Consider the following 27,501-nt stretch of genomic DNA (forward strand, 5'->3'; position numbering starts at 1 on the left):
GAGACATCACAAAAGCACTTATCTTACTATCAAATTCAGAAATATTTCTGCATAAGCAGACACCCATTAGTAATTCTGACAAGCAACAGTCTGTGCATACCTACAGCTAAGTACAGACATCAAGAGATTTGGAGGAAGGTGCTCACGAAAAAAAAGTAGTTGGCTATATATGCAAGGCTTTATCTGTGTGACAAAACAGCACTAAGAGAAAGCAATTTAAAAGCTGACATTAACTTCCTTACTTTAATACCTCCAAGTTAAAAATCAATAGATTTTAATTGTTCAGTGCAAAGTAACATTTTGTTCTGAATTGAAGCAAAAAAAGTTTCCACGTTCTCTGCTAAAGAAAGCTCCTCAACAAGTATTTATTGAGTATTGATCAAGATCTTTCTCATCAGTAAAACATACTCAATTTCAGCCTCCTTTAATATAAAACTTGAAGGTTTCCAACAGAAAAATTAAGCAATGCTCCAAGAACACAGTAAAAACTGCCACCGTTTTTTCCTGTCTTCCCACCCCCTCCAAGAAGTTTCTGGTTTATCAAGCGAATTGTCACCATAACTACATGTCTAAGGGAACGTGGTTCTGCCCAAGAGTTCCTGGTCAGCTGTTAAGATTCCACAGAGCAGACAAGAAACGAAGGAGGACACACTTATTTAACAGTCAATTTTAAAATAGATTTAGTTAAAAATTCAGTGGTGGGACATTAAACAAGGGAACGCACCTCTGGATTCCTCATTAAAAAGACAGAAAAAGAGTATCTTAAGGGATTTTGCAACCCTAAACCACCAACTTACGAAAGGCTGTAATTTGTCATCTTGTAACTACCTGGTGTCACAGCTCCTTTTCAGCGTTCAGGTTTCAAGAACACCGTCATAATGAGACTTCAGCATCCCACTGGGCAGAAACATTGGTTGAGGTTGCATTTAACACGCAGCTGCACGACTGGGGTCCCAGGCAGAGCTTTGGCTCTTCTTACACCCCCAGGCTCCTCCAAGGGCTGAGGAGCACGAGCAAGAGACAGCATCCATCTGACAGAGCAGGCAAGAGCATCTCTGACAGCAGATTTGCCAGCCTGACAAGGATCCATCTGAACTAGGATGGAGATTACAGCTTCAGATCAGGGAGGGACCAGAGGACAGGGGAAGGTGAGCCCAGCGAAGGGCCATCGGACGGTCAGGACTGGAGCACTTGCCCCAGGAGCAGGGGCCAAGGGAACTGGGCTTGCTCCAAATAATTCAGAATACCCACAATCACAGAAAAGGCAGGAATAAAAGTTACTGATTCTTAGCTAGCCCAAGACACCCTCACATTGTTTTTTCCTCCCATTCGTACCCTACTCCTACCATTTTTACAACCCCCCCCAAGTTTTCCTTCTGCCTCCTTCCTCTCACCAGCCATCAGATCCAAGGACTCGCTGAAGGGGCTTTACAAAGTAATTCAGCCTCGGGCCGTTTATCAGCGTGACCCACGTCCACCTCCCACCCAAACAGTGCTCAAAACAGAAGGTACAAAACCAGGGCAGCTTTCAACGCGCATTCAGAAGAGAAACCTACTCGGCACTACCTTTGTTTCCCCCTCCTGTCTTCTACTGAGGAAGGGAATTTTCTTTCAAGTCTGGAAGAAATGTTTCTTGCAGCATAAGTCTTTGCAGGGAGAACTCTTAAATCATCTGTGGAACAGCAAGGCACCGAGCAGACTAACAGCAGCCCAGGTCCTCCCGCGGTTTCTCAGGGATTAAGAAACCCTCACCTTCCTCCAGCTGGTAGCACGTCCCTGAGAAGGGCATACAGAGCAAAGTACGGCCTCGGATGCTCTGAAGAAGAGGCACATGACCCCTTTTTTTCCCACCCACTTGTATAGTGCCTGAGCTCAGCACAGCCCATTTCTCTCTCATGGCTTGCTTTGCTCGCCCCTTACTCCTCCTGAGCGTCTCAAGTTCCCTCGCGCTTCCTTGCTACTGTCCTTCCCTTTTATCACTCCTAAACAAGCCTAATGGCCATTATTACTGGCAATTTAATGCGAGAATAATGTTACACAAGCATTTGTTGGTTTTCTCATATAGAGGGAAACTCTATATGGTCAGTGACCCAAACTGAAGGCAGTTCGGTCCATCCACAAGTCACACCTAAAGCGCTGCAGCTATGTTAGCAGACCGCTGAGCTCAGCATTTTGCAACACAGCCGGTTCGCTGGTGCTCGAGGCCGTACCGAGCAGCCTGCCCAGCCGCCTTACAGCCAGCTCCAAGTACAGGCAGGCTCAGTTCTGCGAGTCCGCAGAAGATCAGCGCTGTAAAAGCAAACCAAGTTTAATGCAGGAGGTCTGCTATCTGCACCTATAGATCTGTATTAATAGGTTACCCGCTCCCCAAGATAGGTGGGATGGGCCATAAGGAAGAAGATATGTACGCGTTTATAGATCCTTACACTAGCCAGGATCGCATCTTATACCAACACGGGGGTTTGTTCCCTTGGCTGCCCAGGCTGGTGTGAAGTCCCCAGGGTTGGGGCTAACCATGTGGGGTTCTCCAGTTTTGAGTAGAAGATGGGACATTACAACTGGGGAACACCCATCATCTGAGAAGTCTCACATCTTCTGAAGACGCTACCGAGGCCAACTCTGGTCCGGCGGCGGCTGTCACCTTGCGAGCTCTCAGGTACTAACCAAAGCCTCTACAGCCAGTGAGGAGCCTGTACAACCTCAGCAACCAGCCAGTCCAGACAAGAATAACCATAAGCCAGGAGTTTGTTCAGACTCAGGGGAGAAGAGTCTATTGATCTTGTGTTACATGTACAAGTCTACGTCAATAGCTGCACCTTTCCTCACTGAAGCAGCAGGAACTCAAAGCAGAGGCCTGCCCTGAGCAGCTTTCTCTCACCCTGTTTAATGCACACATTTAAAATACTATTAAACGTGTTTCCAAGTCTACTTGCAGTGCTTGCAGATTACGGACTACTACAAGCAGCAAGTCAAAGTCATATTTTGCAAATCATTAAATTTAATAAGATTGGTCCAAGCAGGCAGAGCAGCAGTACTATCAATCCTGTAATGGGAACTAGAAGTACCAATGGAGCCATGCATGAACATACAAGAGCAAACAACCGTAGGCCAGATTAAGCTGAGATGGATTTGGCCAGACAGCCCGTATCCACAATACAGAGCAGGAATCTACTTCCACAGAGTTTTCTCTAGTCAAGTTTAAATCCATCAATGAAAAAGCCCTCCCCTTTTTCCTACAAAGACTGCTATGTTATTTAAAGATGTGAACAAATGCAAAAATAAGTTTAATACGCAGTTGCTGGCAGAAAAAGGACCTCGGAAGTATCAAATATGCACCACCACACTTCGCAGCACCACTTCCAATAGAAGTGTTTAGTGAGTAAGTTCAACCACAAACAGCCCCAACTCATTAAACATACCATAAGAGAGAATAAATTGACTTTGGTTTTCCAATTTACAGAATTTGAACACACTAAGTTTAGTGCTAACGAAGCCAAGCCACCTGGACACCAGGGATAACTCCAGACTTTAAGGAGGTCCAAGTACTGGAAGCCCTTTCACGTCTCCGAAAGAGCCAAATGACTTGTTCAAGATGTCTTAAAAAAATGTCTCAGCTTCTACCAGAAAACATTCTCCCCTCTTGTATATTGTCTTGAAAAAGAATTAGTATGTTTTCCCTTAAATGAAAATGTAACAGCTACTGACGCACTGATTATTACCTTTCTGTACCTAGCGGACAGCACTGAGACAGTAAATCAGGACGAGCTAACATAATATACCCATTTATTCAGCAAAGCCAAATATTTGATGAAGCACATGCTGAAATTTAATCAAACAAGAACCACCTGGGAAATCCTGCCCTATGTATCAGCTATCTCCAAATAAAATCCTAAGATATATATATATGTGTAAAAATACACAGACAGACAAAACGTGTAAATCCAAGCAGGTATTGCATTAGGGTTGCACTGATCTGTGCAGAGAGAGTTAAAACATGTGTGTGCATGCACATGCATTAGAAGATAGACAAGGATGTACTGGTGCAAATCTAGCAAAGGGCCATGAAGATGATTAAGGGATCAGAGCATCCAACATACAAGGAGAGGCTGGGGCTCATGGGGATCTTATCAGTGTCTATAAATACCTTATGGGAAGGAGTAAAAAGATTGAGCCAGACTCCTCTCAGTAGCATCCAGTGAAAGGACAGGAGACAAGGGGCATGAATTGAAATACAAGAAATTCCATTTAAACATGAAAGCTTTTCTGCTGTGAAGGTAGTCAAATGCCAGAATAGGTTGCCCCATGAGGCTGTGGGTCTCCATCCTTAGATATATTTAAACCCCATCTGGAGTCAGCCCTGAGCAAGCTGTTGGAGGTGGTGGTGACCCTGCGTTGAGCAGGGGATTGGACCAGACCATCTCCAGAGGTCCTGTCTCACCTCAACTGTTCTGCGATTCAATTCCAATACCAATGCCATTCAGGGTAACCCTTGCATAGTTCTCTACATATATTTACACCATTTTAAGCAGGAGGCATCTTTCACTGTTCACATAAAACACACGTGATAAAGATAAGAGAAGCTACCTCTTGCTGATTTGGGGGGGAGGAGGGGTTGGCAAGAGAGGTTCAGAAGTCAGATTAAATGCTTTGTTTACTCAGGAGGAAAAAAAAACAACAGCATATCTGAATATCATTGTGCTTCCCCGCTCACAAGCTTGTCATTGTATGACAAAATCAGAAATAATGTCCTGGGTCCATTACAAGTGCCCCCAATGCCCAAGAGAAATGCATTAAAGTTTTTCTCTACTACAACATAGACGTAAATCAGTCACAAATGAAAAAGATGGTCTCATGTCAAAATCAATTCTTAACAACCTCTCAAATGAAAAAACCAAATCTCTTTCACTTCCCAACATTTGTATATTTACTATCACACCGTCTTTCTTAAGAATACTTGTCAACCATGTGAAGAATCAATGCCTGCCCTGCCTCGATGCATCCGTCACCTGCCACAGAGCACCCTCCGAAAAGGCACATTCCAGAACCCACTTACAATGGAGACGTCCCCAGGCATCTACCTTGCCAAAGCAACATGACTGTGCTCATTCAGGCACTAGTCCGACATGCAAGGCTCCCCGAGGCTGTTTATAACACAAGTCTGACTAGCTGCAAGAAAAGGAGCACGAGCATACACATGGGCATGCCCTTGGGTCAGGGGCTCGCTTATAGGAGTTTGCTTTTGCCTGAGGAAGCACAAAACTCTTTCTGGGGGAGCAAAACATCCACACCCTCCAGCAAACCCCTTCAATTTCTTTTGTTGAGAAGGTTGCAACACAGTCCCTAACCCAAAGGAGCTCCCCAAAGATAATTACAACCACCTTCTCCCAAGAACCCCAAGTTAAACCATTATTTATCTTGCCTATCGTGTACACAGGGCTCTACAATGAAAGCACAATTTCTAACCCAGACCTCTACACTTTGGCGAGGAAAGGCAACAAGGACTGAAGAGTTTAAGATACAAAACTGCCATGCTCTAAAACAAATTCTGGAAGACACAAGCCTCGGTATAAGAGTTCTGACGGATTTTTTTTTCCCCCAGACAGTGGTGGGACAACCAGTTCTTGTATCAACTGGTTAGTAGTGGACTGGTATCTCTTCCTACAAGGAAAAATGGTGCACCACTTAGAGTTCATAAGATCCTTTTGGAAGGTAAAAATAAGTAGGCTCTACTGATTTCATTCAATGCATGTTCATGGATGACAGTCAAGATCTTATCAAACCTTCTAGAGAAGGTATCATTTGATAATATTGGGAATGAGAGGGGAGCCAGCCTGAAAACACACTGCACTCGTATTTGCCTTTCATCAGGAGATCTTGAAGTATTTCACAAGTGCTAATTAAGCTTCCCCAGACTCCTGTGAGATAGAAAAGAAACATATATGCCATTTACAATAGACTTAATTGAGGCATGGAAAAATTAACTTGCCCAGGGTTATAAAACAAGATTGGGACAGAGCTTGGAACAGAAGACCTGAGCCTCCAAACTCCTGATCTAAGCATTAGAAAAATATTCATCTATTCCCTGCCCGAGTGTCTCACAATACAGAAATTCCTGCGAGTATAAGAAGCATTATGAAGGGAGCACGCTTCTCACACAATTTGCGTGATTTCAGCACAACATTCAATGGGCTAGCTTTGTCATCAAGGAAAGCTAAAGTTAGCTAAAAAGGGCAAGGTTTCATTTTCACCTGCGAAATGATAAAATGCAAGCATGGGGAGTCAGAGCTCTTTGATTCTCCTGGAAAACCAGGAGCAGAGAGTGCAGAGGGCTGCAATATACTTACTTCTAAAAGATTAATTAACAGTGAAGTATCATAAAGGACTGGGGGAGGGGAAAACCTTGATTCACGTTCAGCTTAGAATACATTTTCTTTAAATCATTTCCCTTGTGTAATTGTACATATATTACAGATAATGTTCTTGTACTGATTTGCCTTGCTATAAAATGGCAATGTAAACATTTTCCTCCTCCTTAATATCTTTGGAATCGAAGTTATCTGAAGAGAGGTGTCCTGGGGAATAGCATTCAATAATACAAATAATTCTTCATCTGTATTTACTTTCTTTTTAAAACATTAAAGTGGAAGGAAGGGAACAGAAAGAGTCAAGGTCAAATCCTACACAAACATGAGCTTGAATATATGATTCCCACTCCCATTACCTTGTACTATTTCGTTACTGGGTCCTACGGACACATACTATCAATAAAATGCAGTGTAAGTTTCCAGGCTTCTGTTTTGTCCTGAGTTCCCATAAAAGAAAAACTGTAAGTGCCATCTATTTCTGAACAATTTACTAAGTCACTCTTCTGACACAGATATCCTGAAAATTGACAGCCATTCCTTCCCGCATGAATTAGATGCTAATTAGAAACTAAATCCACAACAGTTAAAAGCAAATTTATTAATCCCGCCATGCCTCTCCCTGTGTTTTGGTGATCCATCACAAACCTCTTCCACAACATCAAGATCCTTGGTGCGCATTCTCGGCAGAAGACGCTTTAACACGCCGCGCAGCCGGCAGGCCTGCGATGCGCTCGTGGCTGGCGGGGATGGGCTTAAGTACCAGCCTTGGGAAATCAAAACCCAGGAGCCGATGGCAGCCCAAGGCCACTGGAAGATCCCCTTTGGTTAGGGCTTCCCTCCCTGTACCAACAGCATGGCGTAAAGCCACCCCAGCGCTGTCTTCCATCTATCAAACATGTATGACACTTAAGACAGAAGATTAAGAAAAATCCTCTTAGAAAAAGCTCTGCCAAAACTTTAATGACTCAGTTTTTCTTACTTTCTTACTCTTCTTTGCAGTGAAGAGAAGAATTTAGAGAGGATTCCTAAATAAATCCATCCGCCTTTACGGCCTCAGAACAGGAGCTGATCTGCATATTTATTGGGCATATGTTGCGAACACACCGGCACAGACACCTGCTGCTGCACTGCAATAAATTGCTAGAACATCACCTAACACCACCGATGAGCATTAAGGAAACACACTGGACACAGGAGGAAAGAGTGGCCACTATATATGACTTGCAAAAGGAAAGAGCAGAGTAAGGAAAATGAATTGGAAGCCTGAAGGTATAAAGAAAGAGGAGAAAGTTTTGAAGAAACTCATTATTTGTTCTCTTTAACACTGCAATAACGTAAATACTGAGAACAGTAACAAAAAGAACAGAATTGAAGTTAATTTTCAGAAGACAAATTCCCTCAAGTTGACTGATAAATAACAGACTATTTTATCCACTCCTTTTTTCTTTAATGGTTTTCAAATAATCAATTTTTCAATTTAATTGCAACAACAGTGGTTTCCCTACCCAGCTTCCTACTATTTCAGTTAAAGCGAACAAAGCACAGAATGACCTTAATGCCATACATGATGCTGATTTTGATTCAAACAAGTAGTATAAAATGAGTGGACTGTGAAGCATCATGTAGTCAACACATTTATAAACAAACAATCACAAAACCTCAAATCCCAATTCATTATAGTCCAGCTGTCCGCTTGCAGGTCAAGTCTAAGCCACAATGCAATTCCTCGAACCCACCAGGATCACCGTACAGAGGAGCTGTTTGCGCAGCTCACTCTGCTCAAGTATCCAAACTTTTGCTCATATGCCTACTTTGTCAATTCTGGGGTGATATTGTACCAAAAAAAGAAGAGACAGGGTATTGTGCAGTTATGCAGACCAGCTCATGCTTGCAAAGCAGCAGACAAAACCCCCCACCAATACACTCAAGCCCCCAAATTACTGTCCAGCTCTTGCTGGTGATGAGCTTCACTATCTCAAGAGAAAATAAAAAACTAACCCACAATATTGTTAACAACAATAAAAATCAAAAGCTTTCTAAAGGGTATTAATTGCCCTAGCAGAAGGTTGTCCACAAAACCCTGTATCAATCCTCTTTGAGGTTTGACTTTAAAAAAAATTACCCAACCACATCCTCTTTTCTGCCACAGGAACTTTTGTTGTTCTACGCAAAAGATGGATGATACTTACTGAATGAGCAGCTATTCAATATTTTGTTTTATTCTTATCATTAGCTCCGTGGCCCCATGTATTATTTACTGCACACTATGCAAACCGATCTCCAGTTAGGATTATTAATTTCCTCTCAGATTTCTCTACAGCTATAGAATTTCTGTTCCTCCAAACATCCACAGGTGCACTCACCCCCTCACCTCACAGCACTGGGTTCAACCCTTCCCATTTTAGGGAGAGATTAAGGGAAGGTACCTGTGTTAACTCCACGTTCCCCATTTGAAGCACCCGGGGATTTTCAGAGGCCTCAGGAACGCATATCAATCCCACACATTGGAAACGCAGCGGCACTGATTGCAGCTATGACTTCTAAAGCCCTTTGGGATGTCACATCCAGGGCCCCGACGCAGGGTGCTCACCTGCCAAACCTCAGCTTGAACAACCTACCTGGAAGCATTCAGGTAACTTTGATGCAAAAATAAGACATCACATGCTTAACACTCCTCCTCTCTCCAACTTGTACATTACCCACCCCTTTTAGCACCTACAAATCATACATGGCACTTGTATTTGGGGTTGGTTTTTTTGTTGGGTTGGTTTTTTTAAATACTGCACTCTCTATTTGCCCCCAGGTTAGATAGAGTCTGAACCCAGATTTGGGGAGGGGAGTGGGAAGAACCTGGAGGAGGACATGATGCAGTCACACAATCTTGAATTCACCATAATGCTGCTGATATTTAATAGATATGCAACAGATATTTAAACAGATGAATTAGAAAGAGTTGAGAAGCATTAGTACGTGTTAACATCACTTACACTTATTATATGCTAAATACAGCATCCTCTTTTTCTCACTATACCTCCTCCTCTTTTCCCTCTTCAAGAGCATTACGAGAAAGTTAGAAAATTTAGAGACAAAAAGCCTGCAGTGAATTATTCAATTTGTTTTCTCATAGAGTGCAGTGCTTTTTTACCTCTACGGAAGATAGTCATTCTTTTGTCCTGTCTAAATTGACTCAGGCAACAGAGTTTCCACCATTTCCTTTGGGACACAATTCCCCAACCTCATGGCTCTGCAGGAAGATTTTCCTAATGCTCAGAGTAAACTATTCTCTTGTTTTAATCTCATTCTATTACTCTTGGTGCACATTAAATAATTCTCCCTTCTTTCCCCTTCCTTGCCTTTAAGGTGCTCTCCCTTTCACAGCTCCATTCTCAGTTACAGGTCCAGAAGCTAAATGTATTTAGATATTCTCAATCTTTGCTCAAAAACAGAGAAACCACTGTCACTTGTAGGTACTGTAAATATTTTCATTTGTCACTCTCAGGAATAAGATGATGTTCACAGCTGAGGGGAATATTCCAGTCAGAAAAAATCCTAGACGTACACTTTTTTTAAGCTACATACACAGCAGGTGGCATATTCTGCCTTTAGTGTACTTGCTTCTCTTCAAATTCGTATTCAGTTGCATGCAAATATGCTGTCAATTGTCAGTTCTCCCAATCTCAGCATTAATCACTCCCAGACTTCTCTCATCCCCTCAAAATAACTTTGTATACATTTACTCTGGATCTATATTGCAATACTTCCCAAGATTGGAGGCTAAATTTCTGCATATGGTTTTTAACTCTGACATTATTTCGCCACTTTGGAGTTCTTTCAAGTTTACTGTCACTGAGAAAAACTTACCAAGGAACTTGTTTGTTTACCAGGAGTAATTTAATATAGCCAACTGTCAAGTAACCTTCAAACACCACCAAGACTTTGTTCTAAAATAGTACTTCTCATCCATTTTGAGAAATAGTTTGTATTCTTGCTAGAAAAGTATCAAAGTGCAAGAATAAAACATACGTCCAACGCAGCTATACTCAGTATGCTGATTCTTTACACCAAATATGCACAGAAACATAAATAAGCACATTATAGAACATTGAAAACTTTAGCACATAGAAAAGCTTTATAATAAAAGATGTAAAGTTAAGAGTTTACTTTAAGAGGGATATTTTTGCTTGGTAGGTTCATCTAAGGACAATTAATTATACTTTCTTATTTTTGCAGGCTCTGGCCTTGGCAGTCTCCAGGGTTATCCCTGTGCCAACAGGGACAGCGTGTTTTTGTTTATTTCCAAGCTTTCTGCTTCTCTGATTATTGCTACCACGTGCTGATATCCGTTAGTACATACACCACTTACCATTTTTTAAATCAAAAATATATGTACTCTTTGTCTAGGAGACCCTATTGCTAACAGAAATCATTTATTCAGGAAGCTGGAGCAGCGTTTTAACCACCATTTCCGTAGTAGAAATCTCTTTAAAGTACATGTAAGACTCCCTACAAGATTTATTGAGACCTATTATTGTGTACTAGATTATATAGCTTTTTTCCCAATTCATGATGGAATGTTTGAATCTCAAGAACTGCAGAGGAACTGCTCATTTTAGAACAGCTGTTTTCTTAAAAAAAAAAAAATGGATTTTCACATCACATTTATGGAAACTTTTCAACTGGTCCTAGATTTAAGGAAAACTTTTTTCCCCCCAAAATTAAATAGCAGGTCCAGTTTAACTAGGCAGCACCCAAACAGTCAGCGGCATCCCCAGCACTAACTCTCTACATGCGTTTGTATGCAGGAGTACCATCAAATACCTGTCCGGATTGCTGGCAAGCAAACCGACCACGGCCACCTCTTTACCTGCCTTTCGCAGGCAGGACGCAAGCGGAGCGCTGCAGAGTGCCTCTGAGAGACCCATTTGCCCTAAAGGGAACGAGTCCGTGCTGGCAACCAACAGCCAGACCACAGAAGCACCCAGAGCTGGAAGCCACCAACCTGAAAGTCACATTTTTCAGAAGGTTATGTGCTGTTTAGTCAGAGCCAATAACACAACAAAAAGGTCTGCCTCAAACCACCACTGACCTTCAAAGAAAAAAAATTTAAAGGGAAGGAGCAAAGATGAGCAATTGGCTTTAGCTTGCTGATGGACATGACGACTTCTGAACATTTGATTTTGTTCGGCTGCTGCGCAAAACTGTGCATCACATCTGGGCTGCCTGGCACAGGCTCCGAACTGAGCCCAGCGATGTGCTGAGGTACCCAGGCATAGCTGCTATCCCGATGAGCTGCTCTTGTACGGACCAGGGCGAGTAGCAATGTATTTCAGAGGGCAAGTATATCAAAGACTTTTCCTTTCGCGTGCTTATTCTTTCTCATTTTACTGAAACAAACAGCATGCAACTGTAGTGTCAACACAGGAACAAATCTCTGAAATAGCAGCTGAGCTAGAGTAACAACAGGGAAAACTGCTTCTAGCATGTTTTAGACTCTTAAAATACTAGTGACTGGCAAATAGAAGTCTCATATGCTTTTCCAAGCAAACCTAGAATGGGTTAATAGTAAATTCAAAACATTTGTATCAGTTTGGTTTGTGTAGACATATGCACAACCAGTTTGAGAAAACATCACGGTAAAATTAAGGAAGGACAATGAAGACTAGGCACTGCAGCCCGTGTTTCAGCTTAAGGACCAAAATTTGTAGCAACGAGCTATGTCATAAAAACTTTAGCTGACAGTTAACTTACAGAAAGGGAGACAAGAGAGATGACAGCAGCGACAGCCACCCTCCCAGTCTGCGAGCATCAGCAACAGCAGCCAATTTCTGAGCTTTATTTTATGCCTGCTTCCTCCCTGTTTCCATCTTGTCAGGCTCCTCTTACCTTTCATGTGTCTTTCCATACTTGCTCCCTTCCTTTCCCTACTGCTATCATCTCATCGCACTCGCCTTCCCATCGCCTTTCTCCAAAACTAACCCCCCACCCAAACACGCCAGCATCTTGTCAGCTGCCACCCTTGCTGCTTGGCTGCGACACCGCTCTGATTTCTTCTGTTGTTTCTCTCTCATACAACTGCAAGATGAAAACGTTCTTCGGGGTACAAAAATGAGTCATTTGTGCCTCTGAAGCGTTTAACACAGTTGGCTCTTCAGATATTTCAAAGTTACTATACAATAAAGCAATCACATTAGGTTTAATAAACAATAAAGAGGGAAAAAGGGACTTTCTATCAAAGATGCTCCCTAGGAGAGATGACTTGATACCATTACAAAATGACAACCGCCTATCAGGTCCGGAATGAGAAGGAAGGTAACAAGCTCTTCCGCTCAGCCAGCTGACAAACGCACCCAAGCTAAAGGCTCGTGAGAGTGGGTCCCCCCAACTAGGTACCAACACCTCTTGCAATCAGGTGGACTCGCATGGAGAACACTAGAAATAGCTGGTAAACCTTTATATTGGTGCTTTTCAGTTCTCGGGAACAAAGAGAGAGAACAAAGCAGTAAAAATTCTTGACACCAACCTAATACAGTCCAGTGGGGAGTTATATATACACGGCCTCTTGGGCTTAGTTTTTCTGGGGGTTTGTTGTTGTTTGGATGGTTTTGGTTTTTTGGTTTTTGTTTTTTTTTTTAATATACCTCTTTCATCCACACACCTCTGAGAAAATATCAAAACGTGAAACATTTCCCTGAGAAACAACTGGTTGTGGTAGAAATACATTACACTTTACAGTTTCATCAACAACTGTTTCTACTAGAGCACTGAATTCACACCTGGAAATGCAGAATACGATTTGGGCTGCCAGCACATAAATGGGTGCACATTGACAGAAAAATCCCTATTCTGGAGAAATGAACCATCAAGCGCAGCAGCTTCCATCTTGCTGACAGAAGTGTTCTTCTGCTTATCCAGCAAATACTGCTGCAATTCCAATAACTGTATTTCTAAAGGAAGAAAGACCCATCTATATAGCAGTCAAATTGCTTTAACGCCCTTCTTCCTCCCCCACTACATCTTCACACCTTACTTCTACCAGGTGGTCACAACCACACACACTTTCTGCCAAGCAACTCTTTTAGCAATCTTCATTATCTTCTTAAATAAACAAAACCATATCACACCAATACCATTCTCAACTCCATGCTTTTTCATTAAAAAGAACCTGAAAGCCCACTGCACACAATTGCTTTATTTGCCTATTTACGTCTTTTTTCCCCTATTTGCAAAGCTTCTCCCTCCACTATTGAGGAGTTGACCTTTGAGTCGATACTAAGGGAATGAAGATTCACACGCACGCAGATTAAGGTCATTCCAGTAACAAAGACAAATTCAGCAGTACTGGAATCAAAAGCACAACATTTCAAGAACACCATCCCCAGTACGGCGTGAAGCCCTACTTCTGCTCAAGCAGGTAGCGATATTTTCTTCAAACTCAGAGAGAAGGGTTGATCCCCAACGTAGAAGTGAATAAACCCTAGATTAAGTTGTAATACTCTTGGTATTGTTGTTCTTTATGATGTTGCAGAGGAGATGTACAGCTGAATTAGCAGCCAAGAGCTGCTTCCCGATCATTTAACATAGTTACTACCTGGGAACGAAGCTGAGATTATGACAAGGATGTACGTGAAAAAATGTAGTAAACTGTTTCCTCTCTTATGTTGGACGCAAAGACGTTTCAGCTAACAAAACATGAGATACGGGATACTTGGAGCGCTTCCAGTACAAAGGAGACAGCATAGCTGAATAAAGAGGTTTGCATAACTGTAGGTCGCTCAGGCTGCAGCACTGATCTGTGCCCACACAGCATCATCAGCTGTCAAACCCCACAGCCTTTCTGAGAGATGAACACAAAAATATCAAGGAACAAGAGCCAGGTCCCATCCTCCCAAAATTCGCAAGCAGCTCAATCATTCTTTAACTACATCAGCTGCACCGCTTCACACCACAGCAGAATACACCAAGCAGGCTTGAATTCCCAAGCCCACAGGCCCAGAGAAATGTAGTGAAAAGAAGAAATCAAGCAGCTGGCCATGGATTGATTTACAAGCACTATTTAAAAGAAAACAAGAAAGCCAGAGGAGACCAAGCACTAAGTAGGTTCACTCTTCCTGGGCTCTCTTGTCCTATTTACCAGGTCTTGTTCACAGGTGAATATGCTTGTACTCCCCAGAATTACATCATCTTTAACTGTGGCATTAAACAACACTTAGAGTCTTCTTTCTCCAAAGACCCTTGTTTTCTTTAATTGACTTACCAGCATTTTCCTCTGGAACGTGCAATGCCCTGCCATCCAGCTTGCAAAGTATCCGACATCTCTGAACCGTGGTGTGATAGATGGGATGTATTTATCAGATATTAAAAAACAAGCGGGTCTGATTAAATGATGTATAGTCAGATTAAGACATAGTAATTGTCTCTTCCACCATGAAGATATATGATCCTTAGAGCCTGCAATAGTGAACGCTAGATGCAATTGCTTGTTAAGTAATTACGAGTATACCAAAAGACAGGGCCAGGTTGTAAGCAGTCCTTTCTGATGCCATCAACAACAGTCACCTTCTTCACTTGTCTGCTTTGGGGTAGGTAGGGTTGCTCTTTTCCTTTGGGTTTGCCTGGAAAAAGCAGCGTGTCAGGAGGCAAGTGACATTCGAAAGTAAGAAGCCATATAGGGCCAGGAAGGCAACAGGTCAAGAGATGGGTAAGGATTTCTCCCAAAAAGGCAAGTATCATCTAAATGAAACGATATCCCAGTAGCGCTAACCAGCACAAACAGGGATAGCACCCATCAGAAGAAAAATTAGAGAACTAGGAAACATGAGTAATACAAGAAAAGAGAGACTCTTGGCCAAATACACTGGGCTTAAATGAGCCAAGTAATACTGCTCCATGAAATGTTCAGAAATACCATAAAAAGCCAAGTGCACCATATTCTTCTTGAGAATGACAACACAGAGCCAAGAAGCATCAACCCACGAGCTGTTCCTTGTGGAAGTGGAGCCCTCTGGTACCGAGGCAACGGGAAGCACAGGAGGTTCCTCGCGCCACAGCGGGAAATCTGGACTACAACTCGGGTCGGTTTGTAACAGCAGGTGACCGCTATGTGCTGCTGCTGTTTAAATTCTCTGCAAGGAAAGCCTCATCTATGAACGTACCTACAAGCACATTTTTAGCAGCTTCATTACATATTTTATCTATGCATTACAAGACACCAAGGAAACAGACTGAAGCAGTTTCCATAAAAAATTAAGAAATCTCTCTCTAAAGGACATATGCTTTATATAGCAATACACACACGCTCCTGCTGCTCGTCACCCAAACATCGTACGAGTTTTTATGAATGTTAACTAGGCTCCAGTATTTCTATGGCTAAACAGATAAGTATTATTGCTCACATTAGCAAGCAAACCCATGTATACCTCAATCAGATTTTGGTAGGTGGATTTCAGATGGCATCTGCTCTTTTTTTTATTAGAGCCATGTTCAGTCAGTCTCTAATTTGCTCATTGCCAAAATAGTTAAGCTCGGGTGCTAACGTTGCACACCTCTCCAATTCTACATTCAGCACTTTCCATTCAAGCAAAGAACAATACCTGCCAGTACACACTCATTTACCTCATTTATGAAAATACAACGAAAATTACCAGAGGCATAAAACAATTATTATGATAACTAATGAGCTTCAAAAAACCCCATACACACAGAGAGAGAATCAGAGACACTGATCCTTCTATGCAGAATGTTACTCAAAAAGACGGATTGTCAGTGAAACGCTGAACAGATCAATTTATTTCCTTTCTTCTCTCTGCTTAACTAGATCTTATACACAAAAGTAATTGTTCCTATAAGAAGCAACCCTCGTCCGTATCTTTTGAGGTTCACAAAGCCTCAGACCTACATCTTTACTGCTATACGGGTTTCCATGGTAACAGATGATGGTGCCTTCTAAAAAAATACTATAACATTCTACAATAAGTGTCCCAAATCATTCCCATAATATTAATGAAAACTAGAGCACGTGGGCCTGCACGTAGAGCATAACAGACTAAAAAAAAAGTACAATTAAACAGGAAGAGCAAAGCTGAGAGACTTTCAGAAGGGTGAATGGTAAAAAAGGGCTCTGCATTTGTAAGAGGAAAGGATTATCACTCAGAGACTCGCAAATGCCTTTATACACACAGTGACCTTTCATTGCCGCTGTCGAAACAGGCAGTTTCATAACGTCACCTTTTTAATATTAATTGTTTATGTATTAGGAAACAAATCAAGCCAGCCAGGAATGAAAAATAAAGTTGAATTGTACTGCTAACAGCTCCCCAGAGGGGGGGAAAAGTGATTATTGAGTTAAATGGCTGCATTGTTAACAATTGCCACAGAGTAGCTTGCTCAGAAACATCCATTTTTCATTGCCAATTTACTGACAGCAAGATCTGTGAGTAAATGAACTCCTAGTAAACGAATTAATCTTCCCCAAAAAATTCCTTGCCGTTCGCCCCCTTGCTCCCCTTTCATCTTCCCCGGACAAACCACGTGCAATGAGCTGTCAGTGGCCGTAACTTCACGATGTGGCAGCAGTCTTTGAAAGCAAACGGCTACATGTCCAAAGGTTCAGGAGCTCCGCCACAGTGAAACAAGAGGCAGGATAATGATAAAATTAAAGCAAACACTGACATCAGAAGAAAAACAAGTGTCCAAGTAATCTGGTGTTCAGGTGAACAGTCCCAGTGTAAACCCACTGTCCTACTTGCCCCCCAAATGCTTTTTCACCACTGCAAATGACTTTAATCTCTATTCTCCGCTCCGTTGTCCTAAAAATGCACACAAAACAGACTGTAGCAAAGTGCACAGCAACTGCAAGAACACTCCACGTATTTGGTGGGAGAAAAACTGTACATGTGCTTTAAGGAAAAAAAACTTCCCCTTAAGCAAAGTTCTTTAATTTCTGAAAACCTGAAAGAATCAGCAATTACTAGAATTACCCGGTGTTACTTCTGTCTCTTCTAGAGGAAAGTAGAGGAATTAAATTAGTAGCTGACCCTAAAGCCAACAAAAAGTTTAGAACCTCAAAAGCATACCTTCAGTTATAAATAAATACAGAGACTGAAGGCAACTGAAAATAATTGCTGGGGAAAAGAGTTATAAATAGAGCAATACAGAAATTACATTAAGAAATAAGAGTTAACCAGCTCCCTTAACATGAAACTAGGTATTCCAGGAAGAAGCCATCAGCATTGTGCTGTCGCTTTGGAGTATTCCTAATTTTATATGTTGTGGATAATATAGAGCAGAAGCAGCTGCTGGGCAAAGTCAGGTAGGAATTGAATACCATTTCATCTTGACTTGAGGCTTTCCTTTCTTAGCCCAACTATCACATAAGAAAATAAATCAAAAACACCTCAGCCACCTTCTTGCACAGTGATTTTTGGGGGATGTTTAACAAAAGGCTGGTGAATAAACGCATTAGGGCTTTGAAAAATAATTCCATCAGAAAGAGACAAGAGGTATTTGCATCCTGATAGTTATGGAGACAGCACCATCTGATGGAAGATGCGAAAATGCACCAATGGCATTAACTGGAGCCTCTCCAAACTCCACTGGAATTTTAGAGACAAAGTACATCTGAAAAGCTTTGCTTTTTACCATAAAAATATCAGCTACATGGACAGAGTCCAGACCACTACACTTCACACCAAAGTTTTCTCCTCTTAAACTATAACTTCATTAGTAGAAGCAGCTCAGAAAACATTATTTATTAAAATCTTATTTTGAATGGTAAGGAGTGCACTGAAACAGGAGATGGAAGGTGATGCTAATGATTAGGAAACATCGTGGTCACTATTCCCTCTGAAGCAATGATTAAACCAAAATATTTCATGGCTTTCTAAAAATAATGAAAACGTCTGGCTAATCCCTAAATTTGCACATGTTTAGGTCATATCATATTGCTATTTCCAGCAAATACGAAGTGTTTTCTGTCCCCTTAAAAGTTTGCCATTTTCCCAGGAAAGTCTTTTTTTTCCTAAGCATCTGGTTAAATGATTCATCAAAAGCCGAGCATCTGATCTCAACTGATACAACAAGCATCGAGAACACGAAAACACAGTCGGAAGAGAGAGAAAAAGGAAAAAATAGCTCCCCATATTGCTTACTAAACGAAGAAGCTATTTAACTGGGTTAGATTTCCCAGCCTTTCTAATAAATCCGCGGATCCCTGCAGTTGCCTAGAGATGTAAAGGCGATACCAGCGTCCACCCGACGGCACAGCGGTGTCCGGCCGTGCGGGATGGGGCATGCCACCTGCTTCACCCAGCTGCGCAGGGTCTCCTGTGCCGACCCCGCCAAACTTCCTCCAGAGCCATGGCGCACCGAGGAGAGGAGGCGAAGGCAGACACAGCGCTCCAGCTGCACATTCGGCATCTCCCGCTCTCTGCACTCGGGCTGTTTTGAAGCGGCGAGACAAAGTCATTCGAGGTCTCAGTCTTAACTGAGACAGATCTTCCACTGTTTGAGATGAACCAAACTTTGGGGTGTTGGAGGTATGAAACCGAGTCTCAAGCGCTGAGATTTATCCCTACTAAGCCATGTTGCACAGGGAATTTACGCTTGTCTTAAATATACAGATGAGGGGAAAATAATTAAAAAAACAACTTGGAAAGCTAGATACGTGAAGTCAGGAGAGAAGAAAGTTACAACTGTTTATTTTTTAATATAAACTGCATGGAGAAAGTTTGTGCCATATTAAAAGATGCAAGGGAAAAACAAAGCCACGTATATCTTTGCTTTACCTACAACACAGCACAAGAGGAGAAAGGCAGCTCCTTACACACCTGTCATCTTAAGTAATTCAAACTATGCCAAAAGGAACTTCTAGGAGGGGGAAAATAGCCGGCTACTGTTAATGCACACATGCCAGAGAGCAAAGTATTCCTTAACATCAGAGCGACAACTGGGAAGGAGCCAGTCCGAGCAGCTGAGCCCCCCGAGAAAGTTCCTTGAGCTGCGAGGGGAGAAAAAAAACCTGCCACTAAACTTTGAGAACAGCCCCGAAGCCCCTTTGCCTGCCTGGGGGAGAAAGGCAGCGACTCCTCCCGAGCCGCCCGTCCTTCGGAAGCTAACCCCTGCCTTGGCCTCGGCAAGACTCTTACTACAGCAGAAAAAGGGTTGAAATGTCGTGAAACCGAGAATAAAGAGGCGCTGCGCCCACCTCCCACCGCCCGAGCGAGCCCCCCCAGCCCGCAAGGCTGAGACCGCTGCCAGCCCCGGCCGGAGCCCCGCGGAGCCTCCCCCGGCCCAGCGCCGGCCGCGGGCACGCCGGGCTCGGGCAACCCACTTTTGTTCAGACCGCTCCTTCCCCTCGCCCGCCAGCCGCCTCCCGAGAGCCGCCTCCATCCCTGCCTGCTCCGGGGCTTGCGCAGGGAGCTCCCCGCGAGGCCGGAGGGAGGGATGAGGCGGGGAGAGTTCAGGCTGCCGGGGAGAGCTGCCTGCCCCGCCGCGGGGGGCGGCCCCGCGGGCCGGGGAAGGGGAGCAGCCGGCCGGGAGAGCCGCGCCGCCTCGGCGGCACTCACCTGCGAAGACCTGTCCCTCCGCCTTGGGCAAGAGCTGCAGGAGAAAGACGATCGCGGCGACGCCGGTCATCCTTCCCCGGAGTTCACCTGCCCTCCCCGCTGCCGCGGTGCCGCTGCCTCCCCGCAAATATCCCCCGCATTGGTGGCTCGGGCGCGGCGGCGGCCCCGGCAGCCGGAGCCGCGCTGCTGCTCGGAGGAGCCGCCGGAGTGGCGGCGGGAGGCGCGGGGAGCGGGCGGGGAGGCGGGCGGGAGGCTCCCCCCGAGCCCAGCGCCGGCCGCGCCCGCGCAGAGCCGGCCCCGCTGCCCCGCCGCGGCGAGGGGCAGACCCGGGCCCCCCTCCCACGGGTTAAAAGGCTTCCTCGGGGGCTGGGCCGTGGGCTGGTTTTGGGTTGGTTTTTTTTTTTTTGAAAGCCCTCTCCGAGCCCAGCTGCACGCACAAAGATCTCCTAGCGGCAGCGGCTGAAGTGCAGCGCCTTGCCAGCAAAGCCGCCTCTCCTGCTCCGGCCCTCCTTCCAGCGGGGACGGAGGGGAAGTGCCGGGCGCTGCGTTCCGCGGAGGAGCGGGGTTGCGGCGCGGGCAGGGGCGAGGCGACCCTCTGCTAGAGCCAGGCGGGGCAGGCAGCCCGGCTCCCAGGGTCCTGTGTCGGAGCGGCCGGTACGGACAGCTGACGGGCACCCGCGGCCGAAAACACTGAATTTTCGTGATGGTTCACCTCACTTTCGGGAGTTGACTGCTAAATACCTAACCACACCGCCGACTGCTGCGCTCGCAGGCTCCGTACGCAGGCAGAGAGAGACACGATCTCGAACAAAAGTCTAAAAAAAAAAAAATCGCTTTCCGCCAGCAACTTCTTTACCAAAAAAGCGCGCCTCGCCTAGGAAAAGCCCCGCAGAACAGGAGACATCTCGGCACCGAGCAACCCTCCGCGCCGGGTTTGCCCAGGAGAAGGGCGGCGAAGACCCCCCCGGAAGAAGCACTCCGCCATCACCAGCACGACGGGGCTCCTTTCGGGGAGCAACGCGGCTCCCGCCAGCAACGCCGGCGGTGCCGGGCGCGCTCGGGGCGCCGGCGGTCTAACGGAAGGCCCACTCCTCCCGGCACCTAACCCCGCTCACCTCCGCGCCTCCCCTCCCTCGCTCTCCGGTTCTGCCCGGGTCCCCCCCCTCCCCAGGGAGCCCACGGCCCCCCGCGCCCGCCCAGCCCGGCCCAGGCCAGCCCGCAGGGGGGGGTGTTGCGCCGGCAGCAGCGCCCGCGGGGAGTGGGGGGCTCGTGGAACCGGCCCGGCGGGAGGAGCCTGGGGCAGCTCCCCCCCCCCCACCCAGGGGAAGGGCCCCCACTGCTCCCCCCCCCACCCAGGGGAAGGGCCCCCACTGCTCCCCCCCCCACCCAGGGGAAGGGCCCCCACTGCTCCCCCCCCGCTTTTAATCCTTGTTTTGGCTTGGCCCTGGCCCGAACCAGGAGAGGAACCATACCCTTAACACCTCTTTGCATTTACAACTACCACCCTGCATTTCACATGGAACGCTTGAGAGCTCCAGAGACTTAAATCACACACAAAGTACGAAGATGATTTTCTTTCAGGGCTCTGGAAGTCCTCAGGACCTAACCCTGACACAGCCTCTTACCTGGGGCAGATTCCCACATCCAGGAAGGCACCATGGGCCAAAGCCCACTCCTGTGCTGCTGCAGCAGCCTTAAGTTGCACCGGGGGGGTTTAGACTGGGTATTAGGAAAAACTTCTTCACCGAAAGGGTTGTCAGATGCTGGAAGGGGCTGCCCAGGGAGGTGGTGGAGCCACCATCCCTGGAGGTATTTAAAAGACATGTAGACACAGCACTTAGGGACATGGTTTAGTGGTGGACTTGGCAGGGTTAGGTTTACAGTCAGACTTGATGGTCTTAAAGGTCTTTTCCAACCTAAACGATTCTATGATAAGGGCAGGGCCAGGCCATGCCACCCCAGAGGCGGCAGGATAAGGGTGACCAGCTGGGAGCAGAGGCAGCCTGTTTGCTTGCCAACACCAAGCAGATGCCTGCCTGCCCCCCTAACCAGCTCACCTCCAACGAGGAGAAAACACGCCAAGAAAAGCTGTGGTGGCATTCATCATGTGAGGAGGCTTGGGGATTTAGCACTGAAGGGTCAAGTTTGACATTTTGAAGTCACCACTGAAAAATTTCACTGTGCAACCCTTGTCTGGTCAAGTGAGAGCACTACCCTGCTAGCCAAGGTTCACATAATGGACACAACATCCGTTTGCTACTGCTATACCCCCTTCAGCATCTGTATCCAGAGCTGAGTTTGAGAGAAGGGCCAAGTGTCTCACAAACAAATCCCTCCCAGTCCAAAAAAGCTCTCCAATCAATGAAGCAAGGTCCTTCCTTCAGGTGTCAGCACCACTTCAAAAATAATGGCACACCACTATCTTTTGTTGATTAAAAGGACAATCACAAACAAGTATACGATTAGAGATAGAGGAAAACCGACAACAGAACAGCAAGGAGAAAAAGTGTCCCTGAAGAAGTCTGCTAGGTAGTAGAAAGGCTCCAGCCAGCACAGTAGTCATAGTCAGAAACTGCTGGAATAATTCTGTATCAATACAAATTGTTTGGACAATAAGAATGCAGAGTCTTGAAACACAGATGGTGCTGGTAAGCAGTGAAGAAACCAGTAGCAAAGAGCAAGCTGTAAAAAAAAAGCCAACCGTAAATCAAGTGATCACTAGTTGTTTTCATATAAACTAAATAAAAGAGAAGAAAAAAAGCAAGTCTGCAATTCATGGTCAGAAAGACAAAAATTGGATAAACTAAGTGGTTTACTGAGGTCCAAGGAGCTCTGGGAGGGGAAAGCAGAGAAGCTTAATACTTCTTCCAAGGAAAGGTGTCAACCTAAGGAAAAAGTCTGCATCATAAGCAAGGTGAAGAAGGATAGAAGAGAAGATCCCTACCTCTAACCGGATAAGCAGAAAGAGGTTAGAAATAAACAATCTACAAGAATCTGGAAAAAGGACTGATCAGAAGAAACAACTATGTCTTAGACATCAAACAGTGTAAAGCCAAACATTAGGCTGAACCACATCAGGCTAAAACCTTATAAAGGATTGTCTGAACTCAAAAACACTTTATTCTTTGTTTTCCTTTCTCACAATAAAGATGCAGGATAACTGCAGTGAGGACAGAATAAACTGAAATTAGGCAGATACTAGCACAAAAACCCAAACCCTGAAGTGAATATTTCAGTTAGTGACAATGCTGAGCTAGTAATAATGTAACTGCTGAACAATGTGCACAGTATCAACTCTGGAGCCACTGATCTTCCCACAGTGTACAAGGCCTTTGGTAGAAGAAACTATGAGGAATAAAGTTGTCGAGCTAAACAAAAAATAGTTTAATATACAACATGGGTACTCGAATGGAAATTAGGCAGATCCAACTTTAAAAAAACCCCACAACATACAGGTAATTTTGTAAATGAAATAAATAATCACGTCACATCTATAAATTTTTTACCAGACCATCCAGTTGAACAGCACATAGGAAAATAGGCAATATTACAGGAAACACACGCAGCAAGGAACTGCCTTAAAAGGGAAAGGCAACAAGACTGGGCTGCAAGCCGAGATCACAGGGACGTGAGGTTAACCATCAGGTACTTTTACAGTCTTGTTAAAGTTTAATTTTTACATTAATACCACTGGTTGCCATCTAATGGAATATACTGATGACAAAGTCAATAGGTATTGGTAACGCAAGAGGACTGAAGTAGTCTTCTAGACATCATCTTTGAGGACTGAACGTATAGTGGTGGGATGAAATCCAACTCTAAATTCAAAAGTCACATCACAGAAGGGCAGTGAGAAAACATGCCATCAGTATAACTCATTTAGAGCCAAGGGAACCCCTGAAATTCAAACAGGGCCATGATATTGGTTCAGTGATGAACCATCAGGCCAGACAGGGACAAGTTGTGCTCCAAGACTCTGGCACTAACCAAGAAATAACACGCATGACTATATGCTTTTATGCAATCTGTGGCCTTTGCAGCTACAGGATGGTCTTGCTAGATCTCTATCTTTCTGGGCTAATGCCGCCTCTACAACGTTATTTTATAAAAATGGCAAAAGAGAAGTTCTGACTCCATCCTATTGTATATTGTCATAGCTTATCTTGCTGTTACTAATAACTCAAGCAAGGTCTCAAGTGGCTTAAAAAAGAAAAGAACATAAGTTCTGAAGTTTTCCTGAGCCTGTCGCTCGAGGCTTTTTGACCCCACAAAACTGCTCCCTCACTATGTCAGATGAGAAGAAAATTTAATCCTTAGTTTTACTCACCTGCGAATGATGCAGCTTGCCCCTGGAAAGCAAAGTGCTAAACAACTGAAGGCACTGTCACGTTATGACACTAGATGCATTTAACCAAGAAAATCTATCAAAAAAAAAATCAGCTCACGAACTTGAATCAATATGTATGTTTTATGAAGTATTTAACAAACAAGTTAGTCTGTAAATATCCAAGCCTGCTACCAGGCTAGAATAGAAATGTGGAGGAATCCAATCCTCTATAGTGTGTACACATCTCATACCTCCAGCAGAAAGCCAGCTCACGGACAGTAGCCAGGCCACCTCTGCCCGCTATAGACAACACTGCTCCTCTTCCTAAAAATAAGAATACTCCACAGTCCATGCGCTGGCTTTTAAGGATAGGAAAACAGCATTTTGCAGTTCTATGTGCTTCTTCGGTGACACACAGGTCACCGAAATGTGACAGCCACTTAACTGTCTGGGTATAAGCAGATTGCTAGAGATGCAGGAGGAACTTTGTTCCATGCACACAGCATCACACACCCAATGGGTGCCTAGAGAGGACCTCGTCTTTATCTGAGAAGTTTGGTACACATCCAGATCAATCTGATCTGACATGGTAAACTATTTTTGCTCCCCCAGGGCAAGCAGTATGTATACACTTACAAATAAGTACAGAGCTTGCAGTTTTCATTACTAAACTACCTATTATGCAGTATCTTCCTTACTAATTAATCAGCAGCATTCATGGGTGAAAGTTGCAGGTAAAGTTCAAAGGGCAGATTAAAGTCTCCAATTCCTTATATTGTGTGCGGTAAATTCGGGTCTAGAACATGATCTGTTAAGTTTTTATTGTCACGGGTGGGCAGAGGGGAGTTAAAGGCAGGAAGCTCAACACCTTGTGCTGTTCTCCTGGCATTACTTGCCACTTCATCCATCTGTCCTCCCGATTTCAATTTTTGCTATTAAAAATAAAACTGCATCTCCAGCATTGGCTTCAATTCTCCATATGGGCTCCCCCATATTTATGTACATACACATGCACATAGAGGCACTCCACCCCTAAGAAAAAAGAAACCCATACCAGAGCTGTACATCACCTTAAATACTGAGGAGTTAATAGTAGGCCAGCTCAGTGAATATCAGGGAGAAGACCTCTGCCCAGTTGCCTGCACCCTTTAAGCGGTACCTTGTCTGCTTTTCCACTCCCACCAAGTTATCAGCACATTTACAGATAACTATGTGTGCAAATGCAGATACCAGCTGCTTTTTTTAATCTGGTTACACAACGAAATCATTAATCGATGTCAGACACATTGGCATTGATCTCTTATGCATCATCCTCATTAATAAGTTTCTTCCTTTCTGACGATAAAAAGGCCTAACTACCAGCCATCAATTATTCAGAAATACAAGTTCACCTTTACACACTAACACAATGACACTTTTCCGGGAAACGCCAGAAAGGCCTGGATCTAGCAGTTCATCTTGACAATGCTGTATCATGGAAAAGCAATATATTAATACCGTAGGCAGACACAAGCAAGTAGAAAGGTACAGCTAGGCGGCAACATTGAAATAGTCCGAAAATGTCAAACAGCCCAACAGTTCTTCACCATTAGCTATGAATTTTAAACTTAAACTCTTCATCTTCCTCTATAATAGAATAAGGGTCAGAGTACTCTGATAAGAGTCTTTCTAAAACAAAACACATTTTTTCATGGTTGTAGCTCAATTTATAGATAAAAATTAATGACACTGCAGAAACAGCTGTAATACACAATACCTAGTTTGCCTGTCTGTAGCTTATATACCCTGTGCTTCTTTTAAAAGGCTGAACAGCAGAAGAGGTGCTTCATGCTGGCCGCTGACTCGAGGTAGATGAAACCCTGTACTGGGAGAGGGGATATTCCCTTTGGAAAACACCTGAACATGCTCAGTGGAGAAAGCTCCTCACATCCAGGTCAAGATGACAGGGCCAGGAAAATCAGACCCAGCCAAGAAGGAGCCCACATCAGCAGCAGAGTTAGGGAGGCTGCAGAGAAGAGCAGGAGCAGGTACACAGCCAGATCTTGGAGGGAATAAAAAGAGGCTTTTCCTAAGCACTCAGAATAGATGCTGCAGCATTTGCAGGAAGCCACTATGTTGTTTGATGAAAGCAAACCTAAAGGACAGGCCTGACCTGGAAAGAACACAGTGGGCAGGGGGAGACTTGCTTATCCAAACTTTTATTTTTATTCAATGTTTTCCAGATCACTCTGAGCTTTCACTATTTTGGGAAGTTTGCAATTCTAAGTGCTGGCTGTAACTTATTTTCAAGGTAAAGAACAAAGATGAGGAATGTTGGTGTCATTACTGCCATCTTCTGACTCAGTAGTACCTTGAGCATATTTCTCTGCATGGAATATTTTTCCACTAATTCTATTATTTTTAGCTGTTTCCAAAGCACTGAAGAGGTATAGCTCATATTTTACCTGGCTTTCATTGCCTGTATGTACCATGATGTATTACAAGATCTTGCCCCTGACACTGCTCACCTTTCCCATTTAAAGCCTCCATGCAAGTTATGCCTAATATAAAATTTTATTGACTTAACACTATGGGGAAATGGGGATCTGGATTATATATGGATTATCAACAGGTGGTTACATGTGTTCTGCACAACTTCCCAGAGGATGCTGCCATGAAACAGGGAAGCAGGTGCCTTCTCATTAGTCACAAACAGGAACAGCTCCTCCAGGTAGGGGACATAGATTTGTTGCTATCTGCTTCAGACAACTCACAGATTCTGATTACGATAGGAGACACACACAAAGAGAATTTCAAATGTAACTTCCCAGCTTTTGGGAGCTTTTCCCCATCTCTAGGTGTAATGACAGAGGACACTTACTGCCATAACAGAAGGACACGACAGAACAAGGGTGACTGCATTAGCGCCTCTGGATGAAAGTCTTTTTTCCCCTCCACGCAGTATAGTATTTAGCCTTTGTCATTAATCTTTTTCTCTGAGAAAAGTAGAAACTCAACCTAGACCTTGTGGTTCAGCTTCATGTCTAAATATGGGAAGAAGTCATCCCTCTACTGAAATGTGTTCTGCTTGTAAATAAGAATAAACTGTGCTTAGATACTCAGCTGTTGGAGACCATAAATACCCAATTCAGCAAAGAAAAGAGAAGCCAGCAGAAGTACTTCAGAAAGCAGAAACAAAGAACCCCCCCAAGTATTTGGAGCCCTTTCTAGAATTTCAACCTGATGTGTTTTTTCCCCAGCCCTGTTC

General features: G+C 44.2%; 1 protein-coding gene across 1 annotated transcript in view; it reads right to left on the reverse strand.

Annotated features, from left to right (window-relative positions):
- PTPRT (protein tyrosine phosphatase receptor type T) overlaps positions 1 to 19,997 on the reverse strand; it is a 460,489-nt gene extending 440,492 nt beyond the window's left edge. Inside the window, exon 1 of the mRNA XM_059827326.1 lies at positions 19,928 to 19,997. Within this exon, the coding sequence (XP_059683309.1) occupies positions 19,928 to 19,997 (70 nt within the window). The remainder of the gene's footprint in view (positions 1 to 19,927) is intronic.
- Positions 19,998 to 27,501: the final 7,504 nt, after the last annotated feature.

The sequence above is a fragment of the Gavia stellata genome, chromosome 20 (assembly GCF_030936135.1).
Source record: "Gavia stellata isolate bGavSte3 chromosome 20, bGavSte3.hap2, whole genome shotgun sequence".
Classification (NCBI taxonomy): Eukaryota; Metazoa; Chordata; class Aves; order Gaviiformes; family Gaviidae; genus Gavia; species Gavia stellata.